Source organism: Rhincodon typus, chromosome 26 (assembly GCF_021869965.1).
Source record: "Rhincodon typus isolate 14 chromosome 26, sRhiTyp1.1, whole genome shotgun sequence".
NCBI lineage: Eukaryota > Metazoa > Chordata > Chondrichthyes > Orectolobiformes > Rhincodontidae > Rhincodon > Rhincodon typus.
The window spans coordinates 11,223,167-11,246,002 of NC_063357.1; the positions used below are offsets into that span (position 1 = coordinate 11,223,167).

At 43.8% G+C, this 22,836-nt stretch overlaps 1 protein-coding gene across 2 annotated transcripts in view; it reads right to left on the reverse strand.

Annotated features, from left to right (window-relative positions):
* Positions 1 to 22,836, reverse strand: part of cluha (clustered mitochondria (cluA/CLU1) homolog a) — a 101,289-nt gene that overhangs the window by 60,973 nt on the left and 17,480 nt on the right. For both annotated transcript variants that reach the window (XM_048612620.1, XM_048612619.1), the window contains exons 2-3: positions 12,852 to 13,042; positions 3,012 to 3,183 (exon numbers count right to left, since the gene is read on the reverse strand). In XM_048612620.1, the coding sequence (XP_048468577.1) occupies positions 3,012 to 3,183; positions 12,852 to 13,042 (363 nt within the window). The remainder of the gene's footprint in view (positions 1 to 3,011; positions 3,184 to 12,851; positions 13,043 to 22,836) is intronic.

Consider the following 22,836-nt stretch of genomic DNA (forward strand, 5'->3'; position numbering starts at 1 on the left):
GAGCAGAGAGGCTGACGTTTCGGGCCTAGACCCTTCATCAGAAAAGGCCTTTCTGATGAAGGGTCTAGGCCCAAAACGTCAGCCTGCTTGGCCTGCTGTGTTCATCCAGCCCTGCACCTTGTTGTCTCGGATTCTCCAGCATCTGCAGTTCCTACTATCAAGGATATTCCTTTGTTCTGTTTTCAAGTTTAATTAGAAGGAATATTTTGCATAGGTTTAGGTATCTTACATACTTCTTAACATGCTTTCAGCCATTTCCTTTCTACGTTGAAATATCTAAGTTTCGTTTGCCTTCTCTCAATTCTCCTTATACCAGGAAACAACCGTGTGGACATTTGGACACTTCTCTTGGTGACCAGAACTGAATGCAGTATTCAAGGTGCCATCTGACTAGAGCACTAAAGGTCTGTGGTTCCCAGTGATAAGGTTTATGTTGCCCATTTCCCCAGCAGAAAACCACAGATGACCTTCAAACTCAGTTCCTGATATCTAAAAATTTGATTGGGCGACATTTATTAAGAAAATCACTCATGGGACACAGGAGCATTGTTGGCTGAGCAAGCATCTAATACTCATTCCTATTTGCTCTCAGGAAGGTGGTAGTGAGCTGCCTTCTTGAACCAGAGCAAATTATTTGCTGTAGATTGATCCACAACTTTGTTAGGGAGAGTTCCAGGATTTTGACCCGGTAACAGTAAAGGAATGGTGATATATTTCAAAGTCAGGACGACGCGTGACTTGGTGGAGTGAACTTGCAGGTGTCAGTGTTCCCATGTAGATGCTGCCCTTGTCCTTCCAGATGGTAGTGGTTGGGAGTTCGGAATCTGCTAAGGAGCCAGGTGAACCTCTGCAGGGTATATGGTACCCACAGCTGCTGCTGAGCACTGGGAGTGGTTATTTATGGATGTGGTGCCAATCAAGTGGGCTGCTTTGTCCTGGATGGAATCAAGCTTCTTGAGTGTTGTTGGAGCTGCACCCTCCAGGCCTGTAGGGAGCATTCCATCGCACTCCTGACTTGTGCCTTGTAGATGGTGGACAGGCTTTGGGGAGTCAGGTGGTGAGTAACTCACTGCACGATTTCTAGCCTCGACCCGTTCTTGTAGTCACAGTATTTTTATGGCTAGTCCAGTTCAGTTTCTGGTAACCCCCAGAGTGTAGAGGATTGTGATGGTAATGCCATCGAATGTTAAAAGGCGATGGTTAGATTCTCTCTTATTGGAGACACTGCCTGGCACATACGTGGCAAGTGACATTCACACTACGCATCAACCCAAGCCTGGATATTGTCCAGATCTTGCTGCATTTGTACATGGACTGCTTCAGTCTCCGAGGAGTCACGAATGACCCTGAAATTGCACAATCATCAGCAGACATCCCACTTCTAACCTTAATGATGCAGGGAGGGTCATTGATGAAGCAGCTGAAGATGGTTGGGCCTAGGAAACTACCCTGAGGCACTCCTGCAGAGATGTCCTGGAGAGGAGATATCTGACCTCCAAGAGTCACAATCATCTTCTCATGTGCCAGGTATGACTCCACAAAGCAGAGTGTTTTCTCCCCAATTCCTTGTGACTCCAGTTTTGCTAAGGCAACGCATTATGTCCAAACCTTTCGACTGTGCTCCACAGAGCTGTAGAGATCATGTATCAAGTTTCAAACTGCCATTAAATATCCTGATATCTCAGACAGGTGACACTAAATTACACACAAAATGTATCCGGCAACAAGACAATAGCACTAAGAAATAGACTATTCCAAATGTTGAGGCCCTCAAACTTCAACAAAGGCAAACCAAGAGTTGGAAAAAGAAGAATGAATTGGATTGATTTCATTCAACCTGGTCAGTCTGGTGTAGTTGAGACAACCACTAATGGATGGAAGAATGTATGTAGAGCTAGGGAGTCATTGGTATGGAGCTGGGAACTGAGAAGAGGGGGAATTATAGAATTACATAGTGCAGGAGGCCATTTGAATGATTGTGTTTGTACTAAAAGAGCTACCCTGCCAGTTCCACTCTTCAGCCCTATCTCCATTGCCCTCTAACTTCATCACGTTCAAATAAATATTCAGCCCTCGTCTGAAACCTATGAAATCTGCCTCAGCCACTCTCTCTCAGGCAGTGCATTCCAATTCCTAACAACCTTCTGAGTAAAGAAATTTCTCCTCAGATGATCCAGATAAGTGTTCAGCAGTTTGAGATTTGTAGCTCGGGTTGAGGTTGTAGACTTGCTCGCTGAGCGGTGGGTTTGGTTGTAAACATTTTGTCACCCTGATAGGTAACATCGTCAGTGCATCTCCGGCGAAAGGCCGGTGTTCTATTTCTGAAGAAGGGTCTAGACCTGAAACATCAGCTTTCCTGCTCCTCTGATGCCGCTTGGCCTGCTGTGTTCATCCAGCTCTACACCTTGTTATCTCTGGTGTTCTATCCCGCTTGTTATTTATATGCCTCGGTTTGTTGGGGTGGTTGGTGTCACTTCCGGTTCTGTCTCTCAGTGGTTTGTACACAGGGTCTAATTCAATGTGTTTGTTGATGGAATTCCCTGGCGTGTCTCTGCTAGCTTGTGCGATTATGGATGGGTTGTCCCATTTGATCAACACTGGCTCGGCGAGCATGGCTACAACTTCAAGGGCTCAGTAGGCTATGGTCACTGGTGGTCAAAGAATCATTGGTAAAAGAGAAAACAGTCAGACTAAGGTTATTTTCTCTTTCAACATGATTGATCTCTGAGCAGTTATAAGTGACTGGTGTCTCAAGGTTTGGTTTGTCTTCCACCTGGAACTACATTCACAACTGTGCATTCTCACACACAAAAAATTTCACACAGCCAAAGAGCCAAGGCTCATGGAACAGGACACAAAGGTTGAAATGTAGGTTAAAACAGGAAGAGGTGGTTAAAGTAATGCAAAGTATGGGTTAAAATAAAACAGAAGATGATAATAAAAAAGAAGCTGGGAAGCAATACAGCTCAACTCTGGAGAGGAATGTGCCAGAATGGGAGTCTGTACAATACCTTCAACTACTTTCAGATTGGAACCTTCCTGCAGGCCTTCTATAGATTTCAGTTCAGAGAAGTTGTCCAGAACATTTCCATCCAGCTGTAGAGAGAAGCATGTACGATGGCAGGTGTCCTCTCTGTCCATAAGGACCTGATGGATTTCCTGCACCATCTCCTGTGGAGAAACCTAGGACAAGAAAGGCACATACATTCGGAACAATGAAATTAACCCTTATCGTGTTAACATGATCAAACATTCCCAGACCTTTCACAGGAGGAAAACGTGACATTGAAAATGCGAGGCGGCATCAGGAACTTGACCTAAGCGACAGTTTACGATAAGCATCTTCAAGGAGAGAAAAGCAGAGTGGCTGAGGGAGGGAATTTCAAAACTTAGAGCTCAGGCACCTGAGGACAAGCTGCTGAATGAAGAGCAATGGAAATTACAGATGGACAAGAAGTCAGAACTCAGGAAGATCTCAAACAGCAATGTCTTCCCAACGTTGAGATCAAGTGCTAATCACCCTCTGATTTCAACGATAGAGCAAACACTTTTTGACCAAAGTTTCCACAGATTGCGTGTTGAAAGTGCATGTTTGGTCAACCTCCCAACTTCCTCCATTCTGCACAGGCTGAAGTTCAAAGGTAGCCTCTTCTTCTTACTTGCAAACAAATTGACTATTCCCTCCACCAGCTTTCAGGATGGTGCTGTCCTAAGTTTTATAATCAGCATCATACCATTTACTCTAAAGAGTGAGAGCAAATGACAACCTACCATCACCATTCTAACAGGAATGGACAGGACAAACACGTTCTCAATGATAGCAAGTCCAGAAACAGGGATCACAATCTAAAGACTTAGGACGATACGATAAGAAATGTCTTTACCCAGAGAATGGTGTGCCTGGGGCATTCTCCGCTACAGGAAGCAGTTGAGGCCAAAACACTGAATGTTTTCAAGAAGAGGTTATAGAGTTATACAGCATGGAAACAGACCCCTTGGTCAATCTCATCTGTGCCGACCAGAAATCCCAATCTGTCTTAGTCCCATTTACCAGCCTTTGGCCCGTTATCTCCCTAAACCCTTCCTATTCATATATCCATCCAGATGCTTTTTAAATGTTGTAATTGTACCAGCCTCCACCACTTCCTCTGGCAGCTCATTCCATACACACACCATCCACTGTGTGAAAAATTTGCCCCTCAGGTCCCTTTCATGTCTTACCCCTCACACCTTAGACCTATGCCTTCTAGATTTGAACCCCCCTACCCTACGGAAAAGACCTTGGCTATTCACCCTATCCATGCCCCTCATGATTTTATAAACCTCTAAGGTCACCCTTCAGCCTGACACCCCAGGGAAAAAAAAAATACCCCAGCCTATTCAGCCTCTCCCTATAGCTCAAACCTTCCTATCCTACAACATCTTTATATATAGTTATTAGGGCTAAAGGGATCACAGTGTCTGAGGAGAAAGTGGGAACAGGATACAGCGTTGGATGATCAGCCATGATCAAATCGAATGGCAGAGCAGACTCAAGGGATGATTAACTTAATTTTCCTCTTATTTTCTATGTTTTATGGAGGCTCATTGCTTGAATTTTATGACGACTTACATTATCCCAGAATTTGAAGCCAAAGTTTTAGCTTTGGTAAAACCCGACTTCAGGTCACTTGCTATTTAAAACTGTCCTTCCCACTTCAACCATTGTCTGTCAACCCCTCTCTTCCAACAAGACTTATCGCCAATTCATCTTTCCACGAGACACCACAGCTTTCTAACTTCAATACGCACATGAACAATTTCAGACTTCAGAGTACCTTTTTAGGGTCCAAAACAGCGATACAACAGAAGTCTGGGCTCACGCTATCTGTCCCTAACATTCGCTCCAGATACGAGGGGCCCAGTGAGATACGAAAAACGTCAGGATAAAGATAGTCAGATACCACCTTGGCTTGCTGACCCCTCGGCACACAATAAAACTTTGAGATTGAAACGAGGTTGACATTGAGGGCTCTCTGCTGAGAGACATCGTCATAATTTAAACTGCTGTTGGAAACATAGAGCATAGAACATTACAGCGCAGTACAGGCCCTTCGGCCCTCGATGTTGCGCCGACCCGTGAAACCAATCTGAAGCCCATCTAACCTAAACTATTCCATTATCATCCATATGTTTATCCAATGACCATTTAAATGCCCTTAAAGTTGGCGAGTCTACTACTTTTGCAGGCAGGGCATTCCACGCCCTTACTACTCTCCGAGTAAAGAACCTACCTCTGACATCTGTCCTATATCTGTCACCCCTCAATTTAAAGCTATGTCCCCTCATGCTAGCCACCACCATCCGAGGAAAAAGGCTCCCACTGTCCACCCTATCTAATCCTCTGATCATCTTGTATGTCTCTATTAAGTCACCTCTTAACCTTCTTCTCTCTAGCGAAAACAGCCTCAAGTCCCTCAGCCTTTCCTCATAAGACCTTCCCTCCATACCAGGCAACATCCTGGTAAATCTCCTCTGCACCCTTTCCAATGCTTCCACATCCTTCCTATAATGCAGTGACCAGAACTGTACGCAATACTCCAAGTGCGGCCGCACCAGAGGTTTGTACAGCTGCAACATGACCTCATGGCTCTGAAACTCAATCCCTCTACCAATAAAACCTAACACACCGTACACCTTCCTAACAACACTACCAACCTCGGTGGCAATTTTCAGGGATCTATCACATGGACACAGAGGTCTCTCTGCTCATCCACACTACCAAAGAATCTTACCATTAGTCCAGTACTCTGTATTCCTGTTACTCCTTCCAAAGTGAATCACCTCTCACTTTTCCGCATTAAACTCCATTTGCCACCTCTCAGCCCAGCTCTGCAGCTTATCTATGTCCCTCTGTAACCTGCAACATCCTTCCGCACTATCCACAACTCCACCGACTTTGGTGTCATCCGCAAATTTACTAACCCATCCTTCTACGCCCTCATCCAGGTCATTTACAAAAATGACAAACAGCAGTGGCCCCAAAACAGATCCTTGAGGTACACCACTAGTAATTGAACTCCAGGATGAACATTTCCCATCAACCACCACCCTCTGTCTTCTTACAGCTAGCCAATTTCTGATCCAAACCGCTAAATCACCATCAATCCCATGGCTCCATATTTTCTGCAATAGCCTACCATGGGGAACCTTATCAAACGCTTTACTGAAATCCATATCCACCACATCAACTGCTTTACCCTCATCCACCTGTTTGGTCACCTTCTCAAAGAACTCAATAAGGTTTGTGAGGCACGACCTACCCTTCACAAAACCGTGTTGACTATCCCTAATCAAATTATAAATCCTATCTCTTATAATCCTTTCCAACACTTTACCCACAACCGAAGTAAGGCTCACTGGTCTATAATTACCAGGGTTGTCTCTACTCCCCTTCTTGAACAAGGGGACAACATTTGCTAGTCTCCAGTCTTCTGGCACTATTCCTGTAGACAATGACGACATAAAGATCAAAGCCAAAGGCTCTGCAATCTCCTCTCTAGCGTCCCAGAGAATCCTAGGATAAATCCCATCCGGCCCAGGAGACTTATCTATTTTCACACCTTCTAGAATTGCTAACACCTCCTCCTTATGAACCTCAATCCCGTCTAATCTAATAGCCTGTATCTCAGTATTCTCCTCGACAACGTTGTCCTTTTCCTGTGTGAATACTGATGAAAAATATGCATTTAGTGCCTCTCCTATCTCTTCAGACTCCACGCACAACTTCCCACTACTGTCCTTGACTGGCCCTAATCTTACTCTAGTCATTCTTTTATTCCTGAAACCTCTTCAAGTGGCCCCCAGCAGTGTTTCAGTCAAATATAGCAGGAGGAGAGGGTTTTTCAGACCCTCGAGCCTGGTCCACTTGATTGTGGCCCTAACTCCACATTCCCTCCCAAACCCCCCTCCCCCCCCCCCCCCCCCCCGATAACCTCCAACTCCCTTTTGAGGCAGAGATTCCCAGCAGTACCCCTGCTCCCAATTCATCACAATAATATACAGCTGGAAAATCCTGGGTATCTGATCCAGCTATGTCTAGACCATTTGTAATCACCTTGAATTAAGTCTGCTGCTGTTTCCTGGCAAGCCGAAGGCAGGAAAGGAACCAGAGAATAAACTGTGTTGATTTAGTCCAAATGGTCACAAAATCCGTTTTAGGTCAGCTCAGAATGAGTTAATTTTCAAAATCACAAAAGCTGAACTCATTCCTGATATTTGTTGGAACAGTTTGTCTGTCACAAGGGTGGATAGGAATGTTCAGTGAGCCGCCACCTAACGTACGCACTCGCTGGTTGAAAGCGCAAAATATCAACAGGGATCCAGCCCTGTCCAGCTCACACCCTGCCAGGATGTAGATTGTGTGTGTGTGTGTCTGTGGCGCACGCGCTGTTTAGGTTAGGAGGGTGGAGGTGAACCCCGAGCACCCATCAGTAAGAAAGGAAGACTTGCAGAAAGAATTGTGGGGAGAAGAGAAGAGATGGGAGGAAAAATGAAGGTGCAGTTCACATCAGCAAAAATTTCTACTTTTGTGCCAGAGTTTGAGATTGTGACCCTGTGCCAAGTTAAAAAGCAACAAAAAGATTTGCACTCATCTAGCCCTTCTCAGAAGCATTTGAAGCCAATGAACCACTTGGTCTTGAAGGAAGGTCATTGTTGTAATGCAAGAAATGCAGCATTATGTGCATAGCAAGATCCCACAAGCAGCAGAGAAAGCATGGACAGATAATCTGTTTTTGTGATCGTGTTTCAAGGTAAGTATTGGGCAGGTCATCAAGAACAACTCGTTTGTTCTTCTTCGAAATAGCAACTTGGGACTCTTTCCACTTCCAGATGCTGCAGGCAAGGCCTCACATTAACATCTCACCCAGGAGAGGAGGGAATAGTGACCAATGCAGCACTCAGTTCTGCGCTGGAACATTAGCCTCGATGTTGTTCAAGTCTTTTTATAAAGAAACTCGAACCCACAACCTTGCGCCTCAAGAATCAAGATCTCGAATCACTGACTGACATGGTTGACACTTGAGCTAGGCTGACCTCAATAAATGGGTGTTGCAACTGGCCTCAGTAACCCTGGATTACTGAGGGAGGAATTTAAAAAGAGGAAGAAAAAAAAAAAAAAGGGGAGGAAAAAAAAGTTGCTCCTCTGGTTTGGCTGCGACGCCTTTTGCAGTCTCATAGTCCAGCAAAGCTTCATCCATAAGCTGCCACTTGAACAATGCCCACAGGCAGTAAATCTGCAAGGAATTGTGCCTGATACAAACACAGAACTCTGGAGAAACTCAGCAGGTCTGGCAACATCTGTGGAGAGAGAAACAGAGTTAACGTTGAGTCAGGTATGACACTTCTTCAGAACTGGAAGGAGTTCAGGAACTCGGGAAATGATGGATTAAATTGCCACCACATTAAAAACGACAAATTCCAATTTAACAGAAGTCTTAGAATCTTTGAGGGATTTTACAATTTAAGTGCTTACACAGTTTATTTTTTTAAGATAGAAAGATTGAAGAGTTTTTTTTTCATCTCAGTCATTTATTGCCATTGGTAAAGACTTGGGAATGACGCAATGTTATTACATAGTTTCAGGAAGTGCATCTGCAGCATCTGTTGTGCTGATTCTTTGCAGGCCCTCCCCAGGGAAACACCAAACAGAAAACCCTCTGTGAAACTGCAAACATGAGCCTCTAACTGGGTGTCACCTACCAGGTAAAGACCCACTCTCACTAACACCACATTTAAAAGTCCAGCCTGGTCAGAGTGCCCTGATGTTTTCGTGTGCAAATGGGAACAAGTTCTATGGTAAAGAAGGGCCAAAACACAGTCTTCCATATTCTCAGGGTTTCCCGAAGTCTTCATAATTCCTTCTTTGTGAAACCAGAGTCGTTTGTTCTGGAGGTAAATGCGGCAGCCACTTTGCATGACCTTGTTGAGTTTCAGAGAGTGATGGATGATCAGATAATCTCAGCTTTCAAGGAGAAATGGACGCTGTGAGGGACAGCAACAAATGTTTATTGACTGAAGCAGTGCCTTGGCTTTTGATATTGCAGCCTAGATCCAAGATCAGACATGGCTGTCCACAGTCAAATAGTCAACTGATATGTCACTTCAGTCAAGTAATAGAAAGATACCAGATTGATCAAATTAAGAGCGGAGGAAGCAGGGGCAGAGTGTGGGTCAGGGGGAAAACATAAATCACAACCTATTTCAATATTTACAACCTTGGTGCAATTCGTCACCATGTGCTAAGCATTTGTTCTTATAAAATAGCATTGACCTTTACTCCACATTGCTAATTCCTCCCAATCATGTCACTAACTACGCAATGCGAAGGTCAGAATTACTTGTAAAGAAGATGGAGATTTAGATCACAAACTATTTATGGAAAGGTACAGAATTCTCCGGAGACAGGTGACATTACGGCACAACACCATCTCTCAACCACAGCCAATTTTGATTTCCTAGTTCCTCCTTTCCTCTAGTACTTTACCTAATTAGCTTACAGTCATCTACTGGTTAAAACATCTTCACTATGATTCAAGTACAGAGAGCACCACAGTCAAGCAATTACACAACATCCACATTGGGACTATTCCACCATGGGTCACCGAAACACTAGTGGCATTTCCGCTCCTTAGCCCCTCGGCACTGAGACCAACTGTAACAGCCAACCCAGCAGAGAGGGGAGCTAATTCTGCACCGGAAGCCACTCCAGGACCTCAGGACCCACTTAACTGAGGCACGGGGCATCAGGAATCATTACAAGGTGCAAGACAGGGTAGCACGGTGGCTCAGTGGCTAGCACTGCTGCCTCACAGCGCCAGGGACCCAGTTCGAATCTACCCCCAGGTGACTACTTGCGTGCAGTTTGCACGGGTTTCCTCTGGTTGTCTCCCACAGTCCAAAGATGTGCAGGTTAGGTGGACTGACCATGCTAAATTGCCCCTAGTGTTCAGGGATGAAAGGGTAGGTGGATTAGTCGTGGGAAATGCAGAGTTGCTGGGATAGGGAGGGATGCTCTTCGGGCAGGGCTGGTTCAGATTCAATGGGCCAAATGGCCTGCTTCCACACTGCAGCGATTCTGTGATTCTATGAAGATATGGCAACGAGTGGAGTAAAGAGGAACAAAGCACATCACCTAAAAAGGTACAATTAGTTACTCACATCAAAATGCAACAGCACACTTAAAGAATTGTCTCATCTATAATTCCAACATCAATTCTTTCAAGGAGCAAACCAATTAGTTCCACTTCCCCGATTTCTTGCCCCCAGCCTTGCAAATGTTTCCTTCTCACATATCTCCAATTTCCTTTTACACGTTATTATTGCAGCAGCTTCAGCTGTCCTCTTAGGCAGTGCACTCCAGATCAGTACAACTTGCTACATTAAAATAAAAGTTCAATTCTTCCTAAAATATTCCTCTCCCCTCCCAAAACAATCTTAAACGTGGCCTCTAGCATCTTGCCAGTGGAAACAACTTCTACCCATTTACTTTAACAAAGCCCTTTATCATTTTGAGCATCTCTGGGAAATCTCCTCTTAAATGTCTCTGCTCCAGAAAGGTCAATCCCAACTTTTTCTAGTTACTCCAGCAGCTTAATAGGAGATGCTGACTGTATTGGTCTCATATTAACCTCCAGATCCTCACTGCATCCCATCCCTTCAGTGCTGGGTGGTTTGAACACTGACCTGTTGCCAGAGTAACTAGTAGCACATTTCATTTGGAAGTTGCAGCTATTGCAAACAGGATTCTCTTTGAATGACTATTTATGTAAAAGCTGGCTGATGGTGAAGTTCCACCGCACAAGAACTAGAGCAAAGGATTTAAAAACCCTCCAAGCCACGTACCATCCCGAAACAGAATTATGACACGGGTCAATATCCTGGAATTCCCTCCCTAATGACATCGTGGGTCTATAGCACATGGACTGCAGCGGTTCAAGAAGGCAGTTCATTCACCACCACCTTCTCAACGGCAATAGGGACGAGCAATAAATGCTGGCCCAGCCAGCAACACCCATGTCCCAGGAGTGAGTTAAAAAAAAAGCAGCCGAGTAAATACACAGTTGATCTGGTCAGATCATTTTCATTCTTCAAAAGATACATACTCGTCATCTTGTTGATTTAGAAGTGCTAACAATCTACTCCAGTATCAGACAAAAACCGAGAATGGCTTCCAAGTCATGGTAACGTGAAGGTAAATCGAATGCAACTAATATTTCACCTTTCAACCCAGACCTGTAGAGGTGGATTTGGGAAGGGCAGAGGTTCTGTATCAATGCTTTTCAAGCAACAAAGTTTATAACGTGGTTAACCTTTCTTCTTGATTGGTTTGCTCGGCTAATTCCAGGGATGAAGGAGTCATGTTATGAGAAAAGGTGAAGCAGGTTGGGCCTATGCCTTTGTAGAATGAGACATGATTCTGAGGAAACTCAACAGGGCAGATCCAGATGTTTAAAGATAAGGGGTTTCCAATTAAAGATGGAGCTTAGGAGTAACTTCTTCTCTCAGAGGGTTAGTAACTTTTGGAGCTGTCTTCCACAGAGAGCAACAGAGACTGGGTCAATAAATTCATTGAAAGTTGGGCAGGACAGATTCCTGACTAACAAAGGAGTCAAGGATTCTTGGGAAAGACAGGAAAGTGGCATGTGGGCCGCAAACAGATCAGCCATGATCTTATTGAATGGCACAGCAGACTCAATGGGCTGAACAGCCTGTACTTGCTGTGATTTCTTATGACTTATTGAACACACCTTTTGGAACTGAGGCCAAATAGCGTCATTAAGCTACAGAATAAATGTTTAGTAATTACCCGAAGGTTTCTCAGTATGACAACCTTGTGGATGCTATCAGACAGAACGGGATCGAGAAGGGAGTAGGAACCCACTATAACCTGGTTGGAATGATGCTCAACTTGCCCCAGGGCTTTTCCCTTCCTACAAAATGGTAGGATCTAAATGTACAGCTACTTAGAGTCCCAGCAACCAGGATACGCTCAGATAGGAGGAGCAACATTTCAGTTCTGGCCTGAAATAAAGATAGCACCGTCACTTGATCCAAATGTAGCTGTAAAAGGACATTAAAATTTTAAAAACTGTAGACCCCACTCTAACAATGCCAACTTTAAGCCAGCATCTCTATGCCTGGAGTATTTAACATTAGTTGCTTTCTGTGTTCAAGTGCCCAGTTTCTGCACTAAAATCTCTCCTATTTCCCAGCACACAGACTTCACCTTCAGTCGTTGTCAATGCAAGGGCAGCTAGCCATCCAGCTCCGCTACACAAATTCTCTTCCGAAAACATCTGTCTTTCTCATCTTTGAAAACTTCTGCAAAAGAGTATCACTGCCCACCTTTTAGCACCTCCTCATGAGTCCTCCTGTATCGGTCTCCACGTTCCTCTCAGAGGTACGCTGGGACATTTCAGGTTAATAATGTGTAAAACATGTCATTGAATGAATGTTTTAGGAAGTTTAAATGGTGGGTATATTAACTGGTGAAAAACCAGGGTGAGACTTTATTAGACACGATCGCCTAATAGTTTACATAAAATAGGATGCAACGAAAGGGGGAATCTTTTGGTTTCAGATTCTGGCTCACATTTGGTATGCATTTCCAGCATTTTATTGTTATTTCAGATTTCCATATTTTGTTTTTTTTTCAAAAACCAGCCTAAAGCTTCAAGAAAGTTGCATAAAAGGATTGGAATGGTCAGCCAAATGGCATTGGCACACGGCACAACAGTTCTGCACACAAAACCCAAGGCATTTCCACAAAGCCAGCTGAACTCAAGAGTATGAATTATTACCACACTGACCTGCAGATCAAATGGTTCTATCCCAGGAACATGTATCTTGACAGTGAAACCAGTGTCTTGGATGACTATTACTTCCTGCTCATTCCCGTCGTCAATGCGAGGCTCACCATCTTCCTTCTCTTTATGGTTTTCCACCTCGGAATGATTGAGTCCATCATCTCCATTGACCAATGGCATGCCTGACGAGTGGGCTGCAAGAAAAGCACAACATCTCCCGTAACGAACAAGGCACTCCAGCAACCAAAACCACCATTGTCAGTGTAAGGAGAAAAGAAAGTCTCGCACTAACACAGTAAAAAGAGGGAGAGTAATAGACTTGGGTCTCCATTAATGGTTCAATACAGGAAATGCCCCAATTGCAGGCTGGAAGAACTCCCTTAGGCCATTCCCAAGATGCAAAACAGTGACACAAACGAGTACATTTACTTGGCTGACGAACACCATAAAAAGTTGGGTACCAACCACCTCTTAGGAAATGATTAGAAGAAAAGCCAATTTGAACACAGAACACAGTTGAAAACTGGTTCTTGAAGGCAACAGCTTCTGACTAGCAAAGCGAAAATGATGGACATTAGTACAGTTCAAAATTATGTTAAACAGACCAGGCAACAGCAATAAACTTCCCAGACTATTAAACACTATTTAGCACAATTTGACAAGGGTGAAGGAAATTAGTGTGTGAAATTTGTACTTTAGCTGCCTGGCTGATTTATCAAGTAAACATGCAGCTTAAGGTATTGTACTGTGCTGAATTAGCTCATTTCAGCTGGAAATGATGCAGTCATTTGGTGATACGGTAGGATTTGTTGGAAACTGAGCTTCCTGTTCCTACCTATAATCAGTCTTACGCTTCAACACTTCTACCCCACAGGGGAGAAATGCAAAGACCTGGTAATGATAAGCTTGGGTGCAGCTACAGTTTCTTCTGTAGAAAACCAAACTGATCAGTGTCCACATTCTACACACCTCACAGAATGGGAGAAGTACCAAAGATCTGCCAGAACCCAGATAACTTTATCCCAGCACAAGTTAAATACATACAGGCAAAGAAATCTACCTTGTAATGAGCCAAGACTTTCATCAACTCATTTCGAGGTCAAATTATTGTAAACTTTACAGTCCGTGATGGTACTCCATTTAAAGGGCTACACTACCATTTTTTTCCCCATTGTAAAACAGAAGATTAAAGTTTGCAGGGAGTTTCAAAGCAACAAAAAAAATCAAAAACTCATTTCATACATCCATGCTGAATGACACGTTGGGAAAGAGAATGAGAAAGGAATAACACTGAAACCCAACAAAACAATTCAAGCCACAACTGCAGAAGTAATGTCCCAAAGTGGCAAATTGCACATATGCTACCTTTTCATAAAATAAGGGTGCAGTTATTATAATTTCAGTTGGGTAAACCAGGTAATATACTTCTTTCAGACAAATAGCATGCCAGTTTATTAACATGTTAACAAGGGTGTACGACGCATCACATAGATGGGTATAACACAACATGTCTAATTCTGTGGATGTGATCTCAGTGTAACATATGAGACAGCAGCGATATTCCAACTACTGCAAAAAATTTCAGTCATTGAATCAAGATTTTCCATCTTCAAACTAATCCCCAAAACAGGTTTTCAAAAATTGTAATCATTCACACTGATTGTTTTTTTAAATTTGCAGAGGGTGGTGGTAAAGGTTTGTTGTTCAGAACAGAGGTGCGTGGTACAAGGATCGGTGTGGGTCCATCATTTTACATAAATAATTTGGACGAGAAAATATGAGACGTGGTTAGTAAGTTTGTGGATGACACCAAGATTAATGGTACAGCGGACAGTGAAGAAGGTTGTCTAAGAGTAAAACGGTATCTTGATCAACTGGGCCGAGAAATGGCAGATGGAGTTTAATTTAGATAAGTACAAGGTGTTGCATTTTGGTAAGACAAACCAGGGCAGGACCTACACAGTTAATGGTTGGGTTTTGGGAAGGGCTATCAAACAGAGAGACCTAGGGGGGCAGGTACATAGTTCCTTGAAAGTGGCATCACAGGTGATGAAGGAGACATTTGGCACACTTGCCTTCATTGATCAATGCACTGAGTACAGGAGTAGGGATGTCATGTTAGGGCTGCACAAGGCATTGGTAAGGCAACAAATGAAGAACTGTGTACAATTCTAGTCACCATGCTACAGAAAGGATGTTATTAAACTAGAGATATATAAAGATATACAAAGATATACAAGGATGTTACCAAGATTGGAGGGTCTGAGTTATAAAGGAGAGGCTGGATAGGAGGACATTTTTCCCTGGAGCGGAGGTTGAGGGGTGACCTTATAGATGTTTGTAAAATCATCACAGGCATAGATAAGGCGAATAGTCAAGGTCTTTTCTCCAAGGTAGGGGAGTTCAAAAATAGACAGCACAGGTTTACGGCGAGAGGGGAAAGATTTAAAAGCGACTTGAGGGGCAACTGTTTCCACACAGAGGGTAATGCATATATGGAACAAGCTGCCAGAGGAAGTGGTAGAGGCAGGTACAATTACTACATTTCAAAGAGATTTGGACAGGTACGTAGATAGGAAAGGTTAAGAGGGGTATGGTCAAATGCAGGTAAATGGGACCAGTTCAGTTTAGGAAACATGGCCGGCACAGATGAGTTGGGCCGAAGGGTCTGTTTCCATCCTTTATGGCTCTATCAGGTGACCTGGCATTGCAACGTTAATCCTCCATCCTTAGCTAGTGCTGCCCTTCCAAGCTACGTCCGGGTGAACCACAGAATGTGTGCTTAGACTAGAGTTGGCAGGTTCCTTTCTTGTGAACATGTTGTAAGACCTTCAAAAAAAAAAATCCAGCAGGCTTCAAATGGTTCAGTACCAGCTCAAATGAACAGACTGATTATATTTCAAATGAAGACGAAAGCAAAATATTGAGGATACTGAAAATCTGAAGTAAAAAAAATTGGTGGTGGAAATATTCAGGTGTGCAGAGGAACAGAGTTAATATTTCAGGCGATGACCTTTCTGTCAGAGCAAGATCCCACAGCAGCAGGCCTTCCTCCAGGAGCACTGGCCAACATCTCTGAATCAACCAAGCAACCAACTTGCTCCAAAATCAGGCCAACTGCTAACGTTTGGTCTTACCTTTGCCATTTGTCTTTTCTTGCTTTTAATCTACTGCTTGTAAAGTCCTCAGGGACATCTAACGGCAGATTGAAGATGCAACTCTTTATTTAGTGTAAACGTGTCCACAAGTCTCACCTTCCACAGGTTCAAACAACAAGAGGTGATAAAGGCAGGCAAGGACATGAAAATCCAGGGCCTCATCAGCAGGGCTCAAGATTAATTTATAACCAGGATAATTTGGGGATACCATGAAACAGAAGAGCATTGATTAGAATTTTGTGATTCAAGTTACCAACAGTTTAAAACTACTGATTATGATTGAAAAAATTCATGGTCTACACCTACCACTGAATTCACACAAGTTAGGAAATGTTGTAACGATCTGCACACCAGTGTACAAGAAACTTGTCATTGATGCAATACCCAAATACTTCGAAATGGGATTTATGTACAAAATCATCATTGATCATATTCTAGATCAATGCTGCATGCAAGTCAGTAATAGTAACATTTCAGAGGATCACTCAGAGTAGCAGTGGTCAGATTATCCATGTGACACTTTGGTTGGAAGTGCAAGAGAGGCAACAACAGAATGGTACAATTTTAAAAGCAGGAACAGAGACTTGTTGGTGAGCAAGGGTGGGTGACACACACACACACACAAACCTTTAAAAGGCAGCAGGAAAAATCATGTCACAAAGACATGGAAGCATTAAAGCAAGAACATTGTGCTAAAACTTTATATAGCAGTGGTTAAGGCATCAGCTTGAATTCAGTGACTAATTCTGGGCACTTCACTTTAAGAAAGAGATAACAAGGTGTAGAGCTGGATGAACACAGCAGGCCAAGCAGCATCAGAGGAGTAGGAAAGCTGATGTTTTGGGTCTGGACCCTTCTTCACTTTAAGAAAGACAAGGCCTTGGAGAGGGTACAGAGAAGATTCACAGAATGCTATCAGAGATAAAGAGAAACTTCAGAAGCTGGATTTGTTCTGCTTAGAGCAGAGAAGGTGAAAGGGGGATTTGATAATCTGTCCGTCTTTTCTCCTGGTCTCATTTCTAAGGGTTGGACCATGGATGTCCATTGGCTTTGTCCACGTTACGGCCAAAGTACTGTTATGGTTTGCCATTGCCTCAGGATGGCCGACCTGAAAACTCTTCCAATCTTTCCACATGCCATCGGGCATACTGAAAGAAATTGCAGGCTGATAATCCGCCTCGGGTTTCGTGACAATATGAATGCACCTTCCATGGCTAACACATCCTGACCCGGAATTCAGAAGTTGCTATGAACTGGAACGCAGTGCCTGAAAGGGCAGTGGAAACAGGGTTCTATAGTTGCTCCTCAGAAAGGGCACTGGATAAATGTGCCTGACTTTGGTGGAAGAGCAGTGGAGAGGGATTAATTGGGCAGCTCTTACAAAAAATGCCAGCACAGGGACGATGGGTCAAATGGCCTCCTTACATACAAACAAACAACCCTCAGCCCTTCGTGTCTTCTCTGGCATTCACCAACGTCATGAATGATGGGATCGTAACCTCAACTTTACATTCCCACACGCCACCGATAATCCTTCACCTCCTTGGTAATCTTTCTGGGCTGTATCATTTCATGAACGTGACACATATTCTTTAACGGTGCAATATTTTTAATGGTGCTTCAGCAGGGATTAAATAGGGCTATCAGAGATTTTACACGGATATCTTATTGTTGGCATGGGGAGGGATGAAGGTAAATCCATTATCAATGACATCTGCAATGACATCCATTTCTGGGCTAAAACGACAGCAGTTGAACAACGTGAAAAATTCACCCATGGCAGAACGTTTGGCTAATTGTAGCCCCTGGGCTCCCTCAAAAATTACGCCAACCCAATCTATTCCCTAAAACAAACTCAAAACATTAACCCTTTGATGACAAGGAATAAACCACTTCTTCCAATAACTCAGATCAATCATAAAAGATGCTCATCGCCCCTCCATTAGGAGGGATGATTGAAATGTTTCAAATTGAGGGGGTGTTGGTTATGCAGTCACCTCTGATGTCAGATCGGAGCTGCTGGAATGTGTCTACTGATGATGTAATCCGAGGTTTGGAAGGATTGGAAATATTATTACACATTAAACAGTTATTTTCGGAATTATCCCAGGAGGGACCAAAGGAGGAACAATCTTCGGAATCTCAGGAAGAGTATATTCCACCCTTTGACATAGGAGCCTGAGATACACAAGAGCTGGGTTAGGAGAGTCAGACAGTTTCCAGTTATGACTGGCCATTTTTGCAGAGCTGATTCTGCTCAAGATAGAGACATGAGGGCAACATTTCAAAGAGCTCCACAATGTTTTATACGTTTCCTCGATTAATATTTTGCTGTCGTATTCTTCCTGGAACGATGTCACCAGGAGCTATGTCAGAAATATTTGAGCATGATTCAAAAATTATTTGGGGGTTGGTGGGGGGGCGGTTTGTGCTGTTTAGTGTTGGCAGAGGAAGTGGGGGGTAAATTCAGCCCTCGAGGGGTTAAAATGTGCCGCACTAGCGCAAGAAAATAATTAAAAGCTGTCAAACTTCACACTGAATAATTGGTCACGGCCAGTGCTACCGCTGCCAACCAACTTCCCCCTGCCACAGCTGCACAATTAATATAATGAGAAGACTTGTCTCAACACAGAGGGGATTGCTTTCTTTGATTTTCCTTTCTCCTCCTATCGTCTTCACGTCAAGCTGACGCTGAACGGGGAGAAGCCTCTTTTTCCTCCTCCTCCTCCTCCTCTTCCTAAGATTTCCACGTTGGCTGACCCCTATTAAGGCCCCACAATCCTCCACAAGCACAAGCATGGCCCGAGGAACTTGGGCGCTGCAGGGCAGACAATATCCCGAGCTGGCAGCCTTCTCCCGCACCAGCATTTCTTTCCAAAGCAAAATCCACACACTTTCTCCCAGCCCCTGAAGGTTCAGGGCACAGAGCCTCAGAGTCTCAATGGAGGGCGTCAACCATTCAGGGGGGTCCTTGCTTCAATGAAACTGACCCAGTGCCGCCATCTCTTATTCGATGGCCCCAATGACTTTTGGCCACTGACTCAGTTGCCATCGAGCGCTCCAACTTTAAGGGCGAAATGTTCGCCTCCTCTCCGCACAGAGTCATACTCCCAGCCATGGCTCACGAGTTCACTAGATCAATCAGAGCGAGTATATTCCTCTGCTGCATTTGTTACGTCAGCTAATTCCATAGGAGTCCCTGCACAACACAATCTGTTGCCTGCATGGGGGTCAGAGTCCTCTAACTTACCACGAACAGGCCAAATTTGAGGTGGGCACAGGGAAGGTCATCAGATGTAGCAGACATACACCTCTGTGCTGCCAGGCACCTCCCACTATTTATACCACTGTCCTTCTGACTTGATAAAACCCAGTCTCTCTCAATGTTATCAGGAGCTCTGGTCTTCAAGGCGACGATGTCCAAAGTCAGAGATTTAATCGCTCTTCAAGCTGAAGTTGCCAGTTACTGCGCTGCTCAAGGTAATGTCGGGGTAACCTGGCGTAGGCCGCTCCTCCAGCGCCAGTTTTAAGCAGGAACGTAAAACCAGAAGGTGCGACAGAGGGCTCTCCCAGAGTGTCAGACAACAGCTGCGAGTGGTCGCTGCCAAGGCCTTCCTGTTGTCACCTCAGGATCAAAAAGTCTACAGCAAGCAGTAATGGCATTTCCCATGACGAGATGGCCACTCGCTGAGAGAAGATCTTCATAGTGGTACCATCAGGAAAAATATCAAAACTAACAAGAGTGAGCAAGGCGACAAAGTTAATAGAGTGTCCAGATAGGGTTCAATTTGTGTCAAGCCTGGCTCCTAGCAGCAGCCTGCCACTGAACACCTAGAGGGAGGGAATAAAAGACAGCAGGGATCTGAGTCTTCACAAAGCCCAGGGGCCGAAAAAAAAACTTCTCAATGTTTGAGGCTGTCAAAGTGCCTCTAAACACACCTCTCCCATGTTGATTCGCTTCCCATCATTTTAAAGACAGGGACATCAAGTACACGGGCCCCTATTCCAACCCTCAGGGCACGTGAGGGGGGAAAAGATAAATCAGCTGTAATCTTTCTGTGACTGCAGGCAGCTGATAACAAGTCAGCATTAGTTTGAAAACAACAAAAGAAAAGACTCTGCCTAGAAAAGATTGTGGCAAAATGTACTTTTAAGGAACCAAGGCAACGGCACGGTCTCACTTGTAAAAGGACATTCAGGACAGCAATGTGACATCCATACCAAGTATGCCAATTCAATGCCTCTACTGGCACAGGCTCTGAGAAAATGTCAAAAACAACACTTCCTCGGGTATCATGTTACTACAGGATTGCTCAGACATGCCACTGCCCCTTTCGATCTACGCAAAGTCTGATCTTCTGGACAGAGCCATAATACATTGGGCCAAATGGCCTGTTTCCACACTGTAGGGATTCTATGATGATACGTCAAGGGAGAGGAATCACAGAAAAGGTGGATTTTGTACACCATTGCAAGTATAGTACAATGATTTAAATTGTCAACAACTGCAACGCTTCATATTTTTATGGGTTTCCTTTCTTGAACAGAAAGAATCCTCCCTTGCATTACACAGTTGTAGAAAAACCAAACTATTGTATTTAAAACAGGTCATACTGTTAGTCAGGAAGCAATAAAAGAAATCAACGTCCTGCAAGTCAGAAATTAGTATAAGGTATAAAAACATGGAGTCTCATCCTTTTGTCGTCCAAGATTTAGCAAATTTTAGCCAAACCATGGGGAGCAGTCCCAAGGAGAGGCAAACAGAGGGGCAGATAGGGAGGCTACGCTTGAATGAAGTAACGACAAGTCAAATTCAGATGGGACAAGACTGTGGTTGTGGTGATGTCATCTGCCACTGGCAGGATAACAGAATGATGCCAGTGATAAACCACAATTCCACACTGGCAACTGTGGATCGGCCCGTCTTGTGTAAGTGCATCGTATGTCACACTGGATTTTGAGAGAGCCAAGTTCTGACGTTTTTTAAAAAGCCTTTTAAAACGTCAGGCCACTAAGGGGTGAACAAATTGAATAAAAGACATTTTTCACAAGTTCGCCTTACAGCGTATTTGCTCGCTCGAGATTTCTTTTTGACTGAGCACAGTTCAGGTGAATCAAATTGCATGGGGTGGGGGTCTCCCTGGCTATCCCAAAGCTCCACTCAAGGTTTTGTGAGCAGATTTCCTGGGATTCGGTTCCTGGAGCTTTGGCCACATTACCAATAACAACTCTCATTCTCAGTTACCTGGAAAGTAGTTTCAACATGCTAGAGAGAAAGAGATGGGTATTACACCTAAAGTCAAAGGAAAAGCAAAACAAAGGACTCGCTTCAGCGAGTTGGACGTTTCAGGTCTGGTGTAATCTTGTTTCCTAAACTTGTTAAAAAACACACACAAATAAAGCCGTGACACCTAGTAACGATGTGGAATAGTATCAGTCTGTTTCTTGATATGTGATCACTTTGCTTTCTTTTAGTATCTTTGTCTCCTCTTGATCCTCTCCCCATTCTAACCGCCCGCATTCAAATATGAACCTCCCTCAAGAATATCGAGTAGGTAAGTGTTCTGGACACAGGCGTCTTCACATATTCAAACAATGCAACATCTTTGTTCGATCTGACTTGATACACAGTACAGCAGATAAATGCCGTCCTGTTGCACTTGCTGCTCCCCATCCTGAACTAACCTGGTTTCCAACCCTCATTTCACAGCACTCGCTGTCAAGAATAGGAAATCTCGCCCTCTAGGGGATACACAAGTACCAATCATCGCTGGAAATCAAACACAAGTCTCCTGACAGGGCAGGTAATACTATCTCTAACATACTGCCCCCTCCTGCCCAATGAAAACTGCACAATCATTTCGAGCCTGTTGTTTGGAAGATACAAGCCAACCCCATTGTCATAATTTTTTTGCATCTCTAGGATCTGGTGGACATGGAATGATCACTTGTAGGGACATGCAAAATAAATCTTTGCAATCCAACACATTCTGCTCCAGAATAATAAAAACACAGGAAACAGAGTTCCATGCGTGTTACTTAAACAGGGAGCATTACTGCTGCTTAAAATACTACACATATTTGAATAAACGTCAACAGCTATAGACTACATGATCTATTAAAGTAGATAGGTTCTTACTTTTACAGATTTCAGTGGAGACAAATTGGACAAAAGATTTTGAAAAAGCTGAATTTAAGGAGACATTCTGTAGAAAACTGCATCTTCGAACCATCACAACTTTTTGCAGGTCCCACTCTGGTAAGGACCACTGGATCATACCACGAGTTCTTGTGCCTTGGGGTGCATTCGGCTTTCCGAGGTTGTGCAGCAACATACTGAATCAGCCTTTCATTGTCTGTGCAGCTTGTGTAAGAGGTGACTATTTGACTGCAGGTGCCATCAAAGTGAAATGGTTTCCTATCTCACACTCCTTCCCCTCACGTGTAAGCTACTGGAACCTGATCAGAGGCAGGGACAAAATAAAAATCATCCTCAAATCTCACCAGCTCAGAAACCCAATTCTGGCACAGTGCCATCAGTTTGGTTGAGATCAGCAAATTCAGCACCAACCAAGGATTGAACTTTAAACCTTGAACCTCCCTGTTCAGTAATGACTCAATATCACACCATGTGGTGCATCTAGCTGCCAAGTTACTCAGGATTCAGATGCAACATTAAAAGAAATGCATTAACTCTTTCTCAATCAGCATTTTTTTGCCCTAAGTTCTGTCCCATTGTTCAATAAAAGGCGGCAAAGGGTCATATATATAAAAAGGTAGTAATGAGGGAAAGTGTTAGAGACACAGCTTAGGCCAACCTCAGATTTTAG